We start from the raw sequence: 16,298 nt of genomic DNA, 5'->3' as shown, positions 1-16,298 counted from the left end.
AACAGCAGTTACAGAAATACTCATGTGTCTAGAATAACATTCCTAATGAAAGGAAGAGGAAGAGCATGTTTGTGTAATCACAGCAATCACATCATAAGAAGGAACAATGCTCACCTCATCTTTTCAGACAAATCCTTTGGTATCCTTCATCTCCCTTCCTTCCTATCCAAATTTCTGTCCATGGGAAACTTTGAGCTTGAGTCGTGCCTTATGCTCGAGCCCATTCATAACAGACTAACATCAAAATCTGCATACCTTTCTCCAAATTCCTTAAAGTATATATCAGTGGTTCTCAACTCATGACTGCAGGTCTGTTCTGATAGGATTGCTTACAGCAGGGACGTAAGCATATTAAATGCAACTAACCATATACCAGAAAAGCTTACCAACTTTAAAAAGGGAGGACGGAGGAGTATATGCTTCCCATATCTTTTGGTGTTGATGTAATGTATTAGGTTGGTATCGAACTAAACTCAGTGTTTTAATACTGTGTTTTTTAAGTCATACAGTCACACAAGTTTGGAACAACATACAGGTTTTGAGGGTAAGTAAATAAGGACAGATTTTTGGAGGAACTATCCCTTTCTATAACGCGCTGCATTATATGAACATGAACTGAACCGTATGCATATGATAAATTCCTAGCCTTTCTGTCACAAAGTGGATTTCTGAACCATTCATGTGACACAGCTCTAGAAGTGTCCCAGAAATCACATACTGAACTTATGAGCGAGGTTTTTTTCTGCCTCCAAGCACAAAACACAAAGGATTTCTCAGCCATTAACAATTCTGTGAAAAGAACTTTCTGCACACCATATCTCCCAAGACGAACCTCAACAAATAAAACTGAGGACAACGTGTCATCTTCAATTGTTGTGTGGGTGTGTGTGTGTGTGTGTGTGTGTGTGTGTTGGGGGGTCAGAATTCTTCCTGCAGTTTTCCCTAAGCAGCCAGCCTCATGGGACTTATTTTGTTCTGCCGAAGGTTTAATTGTTACGTTTGCAGTCTGCATATGCATTAGGTGCAGTGGAGTAGAACCAATAAATCCAGTCCTTGGTCATTAGCAACTGTTGTATAAAGCATTGATGTAGACTAATGCTAAAATAAATGTCACTGCCATAGAGCTCAGTTGTTTTGGATACAGACTCGGATGAAACAGAAAGAGGAGGAACCAATGAAAATAGAATCAGGATAATAATAACCAGTAGCATTCTGTTTACACTGTGGGGCAAGATATGCAGTTCAAAAGGAATAATTTGTGCACTGGCTGCTCCGTCTGAAAGTGATAACGCACATTTTTTACCAAAGGAGAAATTAGAGAGCATCATAATAGGACCTTACATAAAAAGGGCTGTCGAGTTCTATCTTATAGTAATGCATACAAGACTTGTCACCATTAGTTCCACATAATAATTGAACTCATAACACTTTTAGATCATAAAAGGAAGAACAGAAAAAACTGGGTTGATGTGAGCATTTCTCATGTGAAAGGCTCAGGAAGATTAAAAAAAAAGTGCAATTTTGAAAACTCATTTTTGGGCTGCTGGAATCAATACATAATCAAGACATGATGTGCACATATTAGATTCCCTCAACTTGTCAAAAATCTCCACTGGACCAAAGAAATTCAATTACACTTAATAATGAACAGAGATTCTAAGAGTAAACCCAGTTATTACCCTTCTTCAAATAACTGCCATAAAATAAAGGTCACTCTGGCATTCAACAGACAAAAAGAATAAAATAAATTAAGTTAACACTTCCATCTACATAATACAGCATTTAATAGTGCTCTTACCTTAAACTCTTCGAGAGATGAGTAGATCTTTCCTCGAAATTCACAGTAGTTTTTCTTCTCTTTGCACAGTGGGCAGCACTGGCTTGTGTCGACACGCAGGCAACGGGGGTGTAGTTTTGGACACTCAGGCTGGGCGCACAAAGGGCCTTCATCTGTACACAAGCAGGGACAGTTGGATGGTCCTGGGGTAAATTTCTCCCCAATGGCAAACACAAACCCTGTCTCATCCATGCAGCCTTTTCCCCTGTAATCAGGGTACGCATATTCGTCAATAGCATCCATGGAGATGTTCGCCTCATCTGTGGGAGCTTCTTTGATTTGTTTGAGGGGTTCTTGCTCACCCCAGGCTTCTAGGGACTTTCCTTGGACTTTGGATCCACGTCTCAAGGGGCTCAAGTTAGGCCGAGTCCTACTAGTACTGGATTTGTTGCCCCCTTTGATAACATCCAGTTCAAGATTACTAAGCTCCTCCACACGCTGCTTGGCACTTTGGCTCAGTGCACCTTCTTTGGCCTGGGTCAGAACACGCTCCAAACGCTCTTTTTCGCCAGCCTCTGGCACAGACACAATGGGATTGCCCCGTGCACTGGTATACAAGAGCCAGATGACAAAGATAAGTCCTGTTGTCATGGCAGCAGAGTGAAGCATCTCTCTCCTCTCCGCCAGCATAAAATGATGGGACTTCACCTGAGCTCACATTACAATCTGCAAATTGCAGGTAGAGTCTAGTGTACCAACAGCAGAACCGTCATATCTGAAAAACAGCCAAAGTACAGAGTTCAGCACCATGGACAGGAACAGCATAATGCCAGTCAGAGAGGTAGGCTAAAGCAACTACAAACCAGCTGACCCAAAATCAAATCTCTCAAGCAGTATATACTGTAAACAATATGAGTGTTTCTTGAACTTAAGGCACTTTTAGCACTTCTAGAAAGTAAAGTTAATATGTTCACACCCTCACTAATTTATTTCATTTGTCTAAGAATGTTCAACTGTGTATGTGCATGCATCACATGAGATTTATGACACTTTGTCATTTTTCTGCAAGTTATGAAAATTCCCACCACATTGTCATTTCCACCATATCTCAAATTCTGTATTGGGTTTAACAAAATCTCATAGTGGAAATGACCATGACTTTTAACATTTTTTTTTTGTATATACAGTATATATATATATATAAAATGGCCAACTATTTTGTCTTACTATGGCTAATTTCACAGCTAACATTTTATGCATCCTAAATATAAACAGTTAAATAATATTGTAACAATGCTCAATGGAAAGGAAGAGGTGAGAACCGGCTTGATAAAATAAATAATAGTTTAATAAGAAACTGAACTAAAATACAAACACACAAAGGTGTCTTTGTTACACCGTCTGTTTTGTACCCTATAAAAATGTTCTGCACACAAGTGATTTTTATCTTGACCTCTTTGTTTTCTTCAAACATTTACTTTTTTTTCTTGATGGTTTTGACACCTTTGGTATAGTCGTAATTTTTTAAGATTGATAGAAGTCATTTTCATGCAAACAATACTGAAATGGTTTATGTACTGTATGTTGCACTCTTTGTTTAGATGACCGTTGTTTTAGTAACGCTTTACAATAAGATTATATTAGTTAAGATTAGGTATCATGAACTACAATTTTTACTGTATTTATTAATCATGGTATGTTCATTTCTAAATGTTCTATTGCTCACTGTTAGTTCACATTAGATAAAAATGCATTAGATAATATTAACATGTACAGCTTTAATAGTAAAATTAATGATGAAATGAACATAAATCAAGATTAAGACTGTAAGTGCTGTAAAAGTATTGTTTATTGTTAATAGGCTATATGTTGTCTATCAACTAATGTTAATAATACAACTTTTAAGTTTCACCATAGTTTTGAACATGAAATAGTTTGTATGTTTATAATGGATTTTCATATTTCAGTATTGAAAGTCTGGGACAAGGCTAAAACTATACAATTTATATACAAAATGCATTTGAAAAGTATACCAAAAATAAATTATGAGGGTATGGTCAAAAGTTCCCAAGTCAGTTTTAATGTGACCTTTATTTAAAAAAATAAAATAATAATAATAATAAAAGTTTAAATATGTTAGTTTTCATTTAAATCAACACCTATGAAGTGAATAAAAAATTCAAAAATATAAAAAAATATAAACATCGCAGAATATTTAAAACACAGGCAATAACCAAAAAACATTTATTTAAACATTCCCTCTTTTTTTTTGAAGAGACATATAACTTTCTCGCGCTGGCGATGTGTGAAGGTTGATCGCCTCGAGTGTAATCACACATAGCGACAGCAATCTTCCAATCGCACCTCCACGCATCAGTTTTCACGGGGGTGATGGACACGAAAGTAAATTGCCTCAAGGGAACTTGAGTCACCAGCACTTCAATAACCCGCGCGCACATTTCTCTAATCTATCCTCAGTCCAGCTAAACGCAATCAATTCACTTCAATTCAATCTGTTAAACGACACGAAGAGGTTAATCGGGAAATAGATGCGGAACGGCAGAGAAGAGGGAAATGACATAAAACAAGGTGTACTGGGAATTTAATCTGCAACCGATGATGAAATGTCAAAACACTCAATTACTGATGAATTAGGTATATCTAATTGTTCAACTCTATTCTCTATGGGCTGTGGAGCCTGTTGATATCGGATGCAATGCAAAGGTGCTCTTGACAGCATCACCCACATCCATCTTCTGCCACACAGACTCACGTTAAACGGTAGAAAGTGTGACATCTCAGCTGTCAGATCACTTTGAGAACTGGACCGATTATTTGGGGTTCAGATGTGGCGATGCCCGACTGGGAATCAGAAAACAGAAGCGTAGATAATGTCGCGACACAATGTTTCGAGCACATAAGCTATCAAAATCAGTATCTAGAATGTAAACTAATGTTTATATCAGCCTACCAACATAAGTTAATTATGCGAGCTGAAGACTTTAAGCAGACCGCAAATAGCAATCGGTCTTTTTATCCGTATTATTCCTCTATCTTCGTGCAAAAAATATCAGTTCCGTTCAATTTTGTCCGGTTTAAGCGTATCGTTCATGCAGCACACCGGATTGACTGTTTCCATACGTCTAACTTTAACTTTATGATGTCATTTAGAGACATTCAGAGACGTTGCAGCTCTGCAATACCTGCATGCGTGAGCGTTGTCCGTTGATCTGATTCTGTATCGTAAAGATAGTTGTGTAAGATCTCGGCTCGATAGCGTTCATCAGTCTCTGCACTCTGAAGAAATCCTCATAACTGCACGCAGGATATACTGTTGCACGCTCACATTGCTCCCTATAGAATTCATAACTGTGTATCCTGGCAGTGTTTTGTTGAGATGGTGTCACTATAGCGAGGACGGCTGTCAAAGTCTCTTCCAACAAGAAAGGAGTGGCTTAGAGAAAGTGTGGACTCATTAAAAAAATTGGTAGCCTGACGTCACAGCCTACTGAGGAGTTTGATGAAAATAGTACGTCCCCTTTCCGACCAGCAGGTGGCACATTCCCTCACTTGACTCACAGAGTTCAGGATATGATTAATCAGTTGTCCGCAAGTTGACTGTTTTGAGAGCTTTTGTGAGATGCACACTGATCGTGCCTGGTTTCGGAACAGAGTTTTTGCCCTGCGCAAAGACAGGACAAAGAGAAATTTGAATTTGCAAATACACAACTGATGGACGCATTTGAGGATTAAACTTTTTTCCCCTCACGACTTGCCAGCTTTCACTGATTCAACTGTTTACTGTTGCACTGAAATAATTTAAACTCATTCCTTGATTATTAAAGGAATAGTTCTCCCAAAAATGAAAATTCTCTCATCATTTACTCACCCTCATGCCGTCCCATATGTGTATAGCTTTGTTTCCTTTGCAGAACACAAACAAAGATTTTTAGTAGCTTATTTCTGCTCTGTTGGTCCTTACAATGCAAGTGAATGGTGACCAGAACTCAGAAGGTCCAAAAAGCACATAAAACAATCCAAACGACTCTAGTGGTTTAATCCATGTCTTCAGAAGCGATAGGTGTGGGTGAGAAACAAATCAATATTTAAGTGCCTTTTTTACTCTCAATCTCTCCACTTTCCCAACCAATAGGGAGCTGAATGTGAAAATGAAAGTGTAGATTTTCCTTTTTGGAGAAAAAAAGGATTAAATATTGATCTGTTTCTCACCCACACCTATCATTCAAAATCAATAGGTTTCGGTTAATAAATGCCATTGTATGAATGTAGAAATGTCAACTGTCGGCCATGATTAATTTAATCCATGTGTGAAAGTGTCAAATAACAGGGCGGTAACTGAGATTATTGAGTAGTATTTGGCTGTTTATGTGATTCTAACATGGCAGACCCATGAGGGGAACCTCTCTATGTACAATAAAACAGTTTTTATAAGGTTGCTGACATGACCAGAATCTTCATCTCATATGAGTGCTCATGATTTTATAAATATGTTTCAAAATTAATTTCTTTAGGAGTAATTTTTTTTTTAAAGTGGACCTTTAAATAGAAGTGGTCAGAATAAGTGACTTATAATGAAAGTGAATTGGGCTACTCCATAAAGGCTAAAATAGATATTTTCTAAAGTATAACTACAAGATGTAAACATTATTAGTGTTGACATGATTTTGGTGTGGAAAAATGTGAAAATAACCTTATCTGTGTTAAGTTATCCAATACCGAGGTTTTGTTGTAGTGGCAACAAAGTTGTTATATGGGTTTAATTTTACACAGATAAGGTTAATAAGCGAACATACCACACAAAAATCATGTTAACATCTATAAAGTTTTCATCTTGTGGCTATATTTTTTAAACGTTTGTATTTTTACTTTTTTTGGGCTTGCCCCATTCACTTCTATTGTAAGTGGCTTACTTTAAATGTAAATTTTGGTCCTTTTTTTAAATAAATGGGGGATGAGTTTAATAGTTTGTGTGTGTGTGTGTGTGTGTGTGTGTGTGTGTGTGTGTGTGTGTGTGAGCGTGTATTTATCACTTTGTGGGGACCAAATGTCCCCATAAGGATAGTAAAACCCGAAATTTTTGACCTTGTGGGGACATTTTGTCGGTCCCCATGAGGAAAACAGCTTATAAATCATACAAAATTATGTTTTTTGAAAATGTAAAAATGCAGAAAGTTTTCTGTGAGGGTTAGGTTTAGGGGTAGGGTTAGGTTTAGGGGATAGAATATAAAGTTTGTACAGTATAAAACCATTATGTCTATGGAAAGTCCCCATAAAACATGGAAACACAACATGTGTGTGTGTGTGTGTGTGTGTGTGTGTGTGTGTGAGTGTGTGTGTGTGAGCGTGTATAAATCAACATAAAGCCACAAATGCTGTTAACTGAGAACTTTCATTTAACTTGACACAGCCTCTGAAAAACACGGTGCTCCTGTGTGAGACACTGAAAAAACAGACACTGCACAGCGGTCAAATACCTCCATCTATTACATGTTAACATAGGAAAGCAATTGAAAAACTGAGCAGACAGAGGCAAACAAATGCATTTGGTGTGAACAGCCCCTAATGGTATCTGTCCTAACTTGTGAGTGGAACAGAGTGAAATTGGAAAACTCTTGCAATACACACACACACACACACACACACACACACACACACACACACACACACACACAAACATACACACAAAAGTATTGTGGTGCTCGAGGCCAGATTATTACATCCTTTTAAAGAAATGCTCTTCATAACCAAAGGCTTGCATTAATATAATTGATTATTCAGGGTTGGTCGAAGCCATTTCCATCATCTTCTTTTGATGGGGTGAGAGGGGAAAATCATTAATTCAACATTAACAAAGAGGCAGGCCGTGATGTCCACAACATTACATTTCACAACAGCACAGGCTGTTGGCACTTATGATGACCCTCCTCCATGTAGAGGAGAGGAGCTCCTCTTCTGACATTACATTTCCATACCCATTAAGAATTGATCCAATCCAGCGATGCTTGGATCCAATAGCATGCAGACATGATTTAGATCTTTGAGAAGGAAGGGTTAAGGTCATTTTCATAGCTTTGCAAAAAGTCTAAGAGTGAGAGTGTTTTTCTGAAACCAGAAATTATTTTATTGATGATGTTGAATGGGGCTGCCACTCCTTAAGGAGAAGGACAAGGGCTCCACATGCAGTGAGTGACAGTGTGGTAATGGTTCACTTTGAGTGCATGCATGATTGAGCAACCTGTGAGAAAACCTGTCCCAACAGTACCTGTGAAAAGGTAGTTTTGCTTCCAAGGGTGACACAAAGTTCGTTCTGTTTTTTTTGCCAGTGCAACAAAGTTTGTTGTCTGATGTCTCCATGGACATTTCCAGCTTGAGTGTAAAAAAGTTCAGACAAACTATTAATATTCTTTGAGGTCTTTTTTATAGCACAGTGAAATGAAGCCCACTGAAAGAAGGCCGTCTAAAACATGAATGAATGGTAAAGTTAAAGCACTTATGATAATGCATCTTGCCTGAGAAATTGTGAATGCATGTGAAAAACATGCCGTTTTGTATTTGAAAGCCTTAGCCTTAGCAGATGTGATGGCTATTTTATGGAGGCTTATGTTATGAATATGAATGCTGCTTACATAAAAGTCAGTGGCACTGATGCATTGTTCGTTTAAGCGGTATCCCGGATCCGATGGGAATGGTATGCTCTGGAGCTAAATTAGATGAATTGTATTCAGCTTGTCAAAATGTCTGTCCTTCACAGCCAAAGTCAGTGATGTACTGATGACATTTACAAAACAGCAAACATCCATCAGAAACAAATGGGAGATAAGCAGGACAAAATAAGCTTTCTGAAATAAATATGATTCTCTGAGACAATGTAAACTAATAAACCAGGGCCATGTGCTCTTTGTGGTTCTTAGAGGCAAGCTTACTTTAACCAAAATAACCCAGTTTTAAGTACGGCATGTATTATTGAACGACCCACAGAGATGCAGATATGCATTTGCAGCACTATAAAAACTCCTAGTTTGCTCTGACCTTTCACTTCAATCACAATAGGTCGGCACTGAAATGCAAGGTATGGAAAGTTTGAAATATCGAATTTCCTCATGTTTCATAAATGCAATTTCCTTTTTCTTTTAAGACAATAGCAGTATTCCGAAGTAGTCTTTGTATTCAAAATGAATCTACAAGACCCTCTGTGTACTAATAAATAGCTGGTATCATTTAATTAAAGAATTACTTTTAAGTTCTACTTTTGTAAAGCAATTAATAAAAGCACATTGATTGTCATATTAACAGCTAAATGCATACCAGTACTTCAAAAAGCAATCTAAAAACAAACACAAATACATGTCTTGCATTGGAGGTTGAAACATAAAAAACTAGTTACAGCATATCTGATTATTACAAGATTAAAAAATACTTTAAAAAAATATCATTGTGTAGCCAGGGAATCTTGAGTAGTATTTAAGTCCATAAGAGTCCACTATGTCTTTAGGGTAATCCAATGAGAGATTAATGATAAGATATAAAGGATGCACTACAGTGGCCTCAGACTTGCTATCACTGAGGACAGCCTAGGAGAAAAACACACAATCAGATTTAGAATAACAGATTAAATTATTGTTAAAAACAGTAATACCCCTGATATAAGCCCTGCTGGGCATGAGAAGCATGGCTCTACTGCATATGTGGGTCACAGTTTTACAGTGTCATCATTTAAGCTGAAAGAAACAAAACAAATAAATAATATTTGATATTGTTTTACATCAGCATAAAAGTGTCAACAGTCACATGCATTGCATGGTATTATAGCTAACAACTAAAGAAGGCATGTTCTAAAACAGCAGGATGGAAATGTTAGAATCACAAAATGTGTAGGCCTACCAAGATATGCCATCTTGCCTTCATGTCTTTATGTTTTAAAGCTGAAGTGTGTAATTTTTTAGCTGTTAAAATACTTTCTCCTGTCATGGCTTACATAATATGCAGAGTTGTCTATCATTAAGTTATTTTTAAAGGGTTGATTCCTCTGAATAGTGTAAAAACTGCGGCTGTGTGGCACTATCAAAACATTGCTCTGTTTGTTTGAGCCCCTCGACCAACCCAACAAACCAGTGTTGACTCAAACAATGGCATGTTTTTGGGAAATCAATTTAAGAATGATAATTATTTTTGCAATTCTGTTTGGTGACGCTAGTCAATACACAGATAAATAATACACGTCACCTTTAACTTTCTCTGCAGTATTAATTAGGTCATTTTTAAGAAGGTACTTGAAAAAAGTATATTGATGTACTGCATGTTGAGGTTGACCGATTAATCAGCAACACTGCTTTTGGAACTATCCTTTATTGGTAAAAATACACAAAATAGTTCGCCGATAGTTTTTGCTGCATAAAAGTCCTGTGTTATACACCAAATCTTCATTTTTTTCCTGGTTATTATTGGGATTTTGGTTGCAATAAACAGCATCTGGGATTTTATTCATTTTGGACTCTAGTTGCCTCTTTCTGTGCCTGTCACAATAAGGAAAAATGTAATAAATAACATTAAGTAAAAAATGTTTTGTAACTTTTGGCTAATTAATCAATTATCAGCCATTTCCGCCACCTTAGTTATCGGTATCGGCAAAATCGACTTTCAGGAGACCTCTAGATATATGTTCTGTTGTTAAAAGGATAGTTCACCCAGAAATGAAAAGTCTCTCATCATTTATTCACCCTCATCCCATACCAGATGTGTATGAGTTTCCTTCTTCTGCAGAACACAAATGAAGATTTTTAGAAGAATATTTCAGATCTGTAGGTCCAAACAATGCAAGTGAATGTTGGTTGGAACAATGAAGCTCCAAAATGCACATAAAGGCAGCATAAATGTAATCCATTAGATTCCAGTGGTTAAAGGTGCACTCAGTAATTTTTTTAAGTATGTTGAAGTAAATTACATTGACTTACACTGACACCTAGTGGCCTGGAGGCTGAATCATTCAAACACAGTAGTTTTCAGTTGCCAATTCCATTGTTGAAATTAACTATGCACAGTAAACCTGGATTAATTTAATCCATGAATGAAAGTGTCCAATATCAGAGCAGTTACTGAGATTAAGCAAGTAGTGTTCAGCTGGTCATGTGATCTTCAAAGATCAATATTTAAGTCCTTTTCACTATAAATTCTCCTTCCTGCCCAATTGGTGGCAATATGCACAAATATTTGAATTACCATAAATAGAAGAAGAAGAAGAAGAAGGTGAAAGTGGAGATTTCAAGTTATAAAAAGTACATTTGGAATATTGATCTGTTTCTCACCCACACTTATCATATCGCGTCAGAAGATATCGATTTATCCACTGGAGTCGTATGGATTGCTTTTATGCTGCCTTTATGTGCTTTTTGGTGCTTTTGGACTACATTGACTTGCGTTATATGGACCTACAGGGCTGAGATATTCTTCTAAAAATCTTCAGTTGTGTTCTGCTGAAGAAAGACTGTCATACACATCTTGGATGGCATGAGGGTGAGTAAATGATGAGAGAATTTTCATTTTTGGGTGAACAATATCTTTAAGTTAGAAGGTCTGATTAACAACATCAATATGAGACACAGAGCATCACACTCTCTTTGAAATTACTTTCTTATTCAGATACAATAACAAAGATGGCAGCCTGTTCTAATCAGCACAATAAAATCACACCAAGATAAACAAAAAACTAACAAATAAAATCACACGTACAGACACAGACCTTCCCCATGAGCTGCATATTACCAATAAATCAAATTACTGTTGGCTTTGGCTTTCCGTGAACATAAGTAGCAGTGTCAAATAAATTAGATGGTGAGAGATGGATATCTCAACACTTCCAAATGAAATGGCAAACAAAATGGAAGACGATATAAAGAGCGATTAATCTTGTCATTCACTCACTATAACTTTTGCTATTTGTTTGCAAAATATTGCACAGAGACATTAAAAAGAGAGAGAGAGAGGCCAGGAAGAAACACTTTCAATCTACTTATTATTCATGGATAAATAATAAACAAATATAAGAATACTCATTAGATTAAAGACCACGGCTGCTCAGTACGGGGCAAACTTGTGCCGCTCTGATTGTTTGATGCTGGACGAAGTGGGGATCTTTGCGGTGTAGGGGGTGAGGCCGGGCGGGAGGCCCGCGGAAGCGGCTGCGTGCACTGCCAGCAGAGGGACGGTTTTCATGCCAAGCAGGCTGGAGACAGGCAGGGCGTAATGGGCACTGGGGAAGGAGGAGATAGACTGGGGGGAGTGGATGTTAATAGCGGAGGGGGGAGCAGCCAGGACAGCCGTGGAGGAGGAAGGGGCAGACTGGGAGAAACCCAGGCCAAAGTCGATAGGTGTGGTGGAGGAGGTGGAGGATGCAGCCTGGATGCTCAGTTTAGCCATCTCTAAACTGCACACACACACACACACACACACACACACACACACATGGAGAAGGAAAGACGTGAGGGAAAGTGTGGGTTAATAGAAAGGTTAAGGGACGTAAACAAGAGGAGACAGTGACATGAGGGGGTGAGAGAAATAGAAAAAAGAATAATCAATTTGGGGAATGTTATGTGTTACAAGAAGGAATGAAAATAAGGGTATAACATGCCTGGATGAGAATTGATAAAGGAGTGCCAAATAAGTGAGTTGAAACAAACCAAATAGACTGCGGCCTAATTCCTACATATTAACCCAGACCTTGTGTTAAAAGTGAAAATCCGGTGATTATTTACTCAACCTCATGTAGTTCTAAACCAGCATGCTGTTATTTTTAACATTGAACACAAAAGGAGGATTTTTCAAGAATCTTCACACAGCTCTTTTCCATACAATAATTCTCCTTTAGGGTTCCGCAGGAAATTAACAGCATACGGGTTTGGAACAATATGAGGGTAAATAATGTCAGAATTTTCATTTTTGGCTCAACTATTCCGATAAATGAGGGATGGAAATATCTTACCTAGCACTGATGAGGTACTGAGCCACACTGATGCTGGCTGGGGAACCTGTGATGGTGACGTGGCGCACAGCCGAACCGTCTGTGGCCCCCGCAATCTTGATCTGGGCTCCAGACATCTGCCGAATCTCATTGATCTTACTGCCCTGTCTGCCAATGATGCAGCCTATGAGCTGAGTGACCGACAGACAGACAGACAGACAGACGGGTAAGGGCCAAAAACATCTGGACATTAGAAGTCTAAAGAGGCTGAAAGTGAAAATCTTGAAATAGAAAACTTTAAACCCACTATAAAAATATTCACAGATACTAAGAAATTATGAATTACTTTAAATTACAGTACATGTAAACACATTAGAAAGCAATATTCCTCCAAACGTAGTTACTGCAATATGATGACTTTTCTGTTTGCTGACTTCATTTGTGTTGTTGTTATTGGTTTGTTTTTTCATCACTGTTATTTGTTTTTTGTGTGGAGATTCTAAGTGCTCATCTTTTTATTTGATGAGATTTGTTTGCCACCATTATTGAGGTTTGTGTCATTATTGAGTATTGAGGTCTGTGTGTATTTAAATGTAGTTCTTGCGCATAATATTTTGCTTTTGCAAGATGATTTTTCCTCTGAAGCAAACATGCTATTTCTTATTAAGAGTCATGTAAATCTGTAGTTTTCCTGACAAAAATGTATATGAGACTGAATGAGGCACTTTGCATTTAGTGTATGAACAAATTCAAATTGGCTAAACAAAGTTGTGCCATTTTTAAAAAATGTTAACATGGTTTTTGAGGAAAAAAAAACCTCTGGAATTTTAAGTACATAATCTTTAAGAGATGACATCAACAGAGTAACAAAGTGTTATCATGCAAGGGTAGTAAAACACATAATCCAAAATCAAATCCATGTACAGTGAGGTCAAAAACTCTGAGACGTTGTTTTCATTTAAAAAAAATAATACAATTAAATGTCAAACCTGTTTTAACCGGTTTCTTTCTAGGTTGCAAAAAAATGTACCCCAATGTACATTGAAATAATGGCAAAAATGCAAGATGAGCAGCAATAAAGATTGTGCCCCAAGCTTACATCATTAATAGTGGAAAATGTATATCACATACAACTTACATCATTAGGTATGGTCAGCTCCTGAGAACTGGTTGCAAAGGAAGCATCAAGACCTATGCAAGGAAATAGGACGTAAAGACCACACATTTCGACAGCTGACTAAATTTGCAATTTGGAGATCTGCAGTTAACATTTTAACATTGCTACACCACCATTGAGATTGTGCAAATAAAATACAAATTATTGAAATTTAAATGAAACATTGTATAAAAGCATTAAGGCTGCTGCAGTGAGTGACTCATGAGTGAATTTCTGATTGATTTACATCTCCCTGAGATGGAAAAAAACATCCATAACAGCATTTCCAAACAGCCCACATTATCGGAACATCTATGACGAGGCTGTCTCTTTATTTCCATGGTAATAATTATGGGCAGGCACTTGCAGCATGTGGACTCAGTGTGTCATGATGAATGTGGGCTGCTGTGAGAGTGAGCTTCAGGTTTGCTTAGGAAAATGCTGCCGGTTAGAACAGGTCAGGGGTATTGTGGAGGAATGGAGTGACATGAAGGGAGATGAAGTGTTAAACAAATTAATGCAGGGTAAGGCAAACACCTGCCCTAGTGATGAGTTGACATAAAAGGAGCGGGGTGACGTATGCATCGTCGTCATGCTCTCGATAAGGTGACCTGACACACTCGGAAATTCTTATGATGGCTCAAAGCAGCTGTAAGCAGCTGGCTCTGAGCGCAAACTAACTAGAATTATCAGGAGTGGTTAGTGGTTGCAGGGGTGCCAGTGTTATAGACAAACACTCTTTTTACCTACAATAATTTTGCAATTTTATTATCAAAGATACAAATCATTTAGATAAAATCCACTTGGCTCAAAATCTGGCTTCAGAGTGGTTATATCATAGCATGTCATATGCAGCATAATGTTTGCTCTCTGACACATACAGTTTTGTGATATTTGTAGCCTTACCACAATATGGCTTCACCCTCACTTTCTTCAGAGTGGGAAAGTAGAGTGTGTGGTGGTGAATGCATGAGGTGGAAGTGGAGAGGGAGAGAGACAGATCGAAAAAGAGAAAGACAGGCAGAGAGACAGACAAAGGAAGAGACAGACTTCCCTGGGGAGCTCTGGGTACGTACCAGGGAAGGTGGGGTTGCTCTGCCCAAGGGAGGTAAAGGGGATATGCTGCATAGCCAACTGGTGAAGCTTTGTCAACTGCGGGGGCAGGAAGGGAGGTTAGAACTAGCCAATCAAAATTGAATTATTTCAGAGGAAACTCACATCTACAGACAGAACAGCACCCATATTAAAGGATTAGTACAACCAGTTACTTTAAAATGTGTATTCTAAAAGCAAGTTAAATTTTCACCCAAACAGGTGAGATTTTTAAGGTTAATGCTCTATCGAGTTATAAATCAACAAAACCTACCTCCCTCCCCGTAAACTTAAACCTAACCAATAGTGTCATAAAAAGCAAATGTAAGATGAAAAATGCAATTGCTGAAGAAACCACATCATATTGTGATGGTTCTACAACACTACAGGCTAACATGTCGACCTGCGTGCTCTTCAGGACTCATGCCCCTGTCCTTTGAATGCAACGCTCAAATGTAGTTGGCTATTTAATGCAAATAAAAAGCATCGTCTTACAAGTCATGCGCTATAGTAAGAGTGTTTTGATGTCATAAGACAGCAATGTACTTGTGATTGGTGTGAAATGAAATAAAAGTAATTGTGATACATACAATGAGCTACGTAAAATTAACTGTGCATAAATGAAGGTATAATAACAGTTTTCTATGAAACCAGGTAGAATTATTCACTGATAATCTTCCACTCCAGTGAGCTCAAGAACAGAGCCAGTCAGTGAGTAGAACTCAAAAACTGAATCAGTCTGATTTATGAACAAATCGTTCAAACTAGACAGATCAGAACCCACTCTGGACTCAATTCTCAAGTTAACAGTTTGTAGAAGATTATTTAGTACCATGGACTACCATTATGGGGCTTTTTTGATGTTTTTGATTCTTCAATATTGTCCTTTTGTGTTCTATGGTGGGGAAAAAGCATAGGGCTTTAGAACGACATGAGTAAATGATTATAGAATTTTCATTTTTGGATGATCTATTCCTTTAACGGGTTAGTTCACCCAAAAATGAAAATCATTTACTCACCCTCAAGCCATCCTACTTGTATATGAATTTCTTCTTTCAGCCAAACACAATCAGAGTTATATAAAAAAATATCCTATATATTTTATAATTGGAATGAATGGTACCTTAGATTTTGAAGCCCAAAAAAGCTACTCAGCTATTCAAAAGCTATAAGCGTTTATTGGCTTCCTCTATCCTCTGCGCTTTCGATTTCGTCACTTCTCACTGGAGCTTACGCTACACCTATGTCATAAGCCAGAACTCTCTCGTGAAAACGCGGACAGCTGTTACCGGTAGCCA

The 16,298-nt window shown here is 37.8% G+C and overlaps 2 protein-coding genes across 4 annotated transcripts in view; both read right to left on the bottom strand.

Annotated features, from left to right (window-relative positions):
* vwc2 (von Willebrand factor C domain containing 2) overlaps window positions 1-2,467 on the bottom strand; it is a 22,798-nt gene extending 20,331 nt beyond the window's left edge. The window contains exon 1 of the mRNA XM_052090337.1: window positions 1,799-2,467. Coding sequence (XP_051946297.1) covers window positions 1,799-2,467 — 669 coding nt within the window. The remainder of the gene's footprint in view (window positions 1-1,798) is intronic.
* zgc:110045 (uncharacterized protein LOC664755 homolog) overlaps window positions 2,442-16,298 on the bottom strand; it is a 26,811-nt gene continuing 12,954 nt past the window's right edge. The window contains exons 11-14 of one of the 3 annotated variants that reach the window (XM_052090334.1): window positions 14,985-15,060; window positions 13,891-13,943; window positions 12,774-12,943; window positions 2,442-2,552 (exon numbers count right to left, since the gene is read on the bottom strand). In XM_052090334.1, the coding sequence (XP_051946294.1) occupies window positions 2,492-2,552; window positions 12,774-12,943; window positions 13,891-13,943; window positions 14,985-15,060 (360 nt within the window). In that variant the 3' untranslated portion in view covers window positions 2,442-2,491. Of the gene's footprint in view, window positions 2,553-7,321; window positions 9,370-11,278; window positions 12,219-12,773; window positions 12,944-13,890; window positions 13,944-14,984; window positions 15,061-16,298 lie in introns of those variants that run through there. The other 2 variants (XM_052090335.1, XM_052090333.1) reach the window with 2 other exon arrangements.

This window comes from Xyrauchen texanus, chromosome 24, assembly GCF_025860055.1.
Source record: "Xyrauchen texanus isolate HMW12.3.18 chromosome 24, RBS_HiC_50CHRs, whole genome shotgun sequence".
NCBI classification, from domain to species: Eukaryota; Metazoa; Chordata; class Actinopteri; order Cypriniformes; family Catostomidae; genus Xyrauchen; species Xyrauchen texanus.
This window is presented reverse-complemented; position numbering and strand designations above follow the sequence as displayed.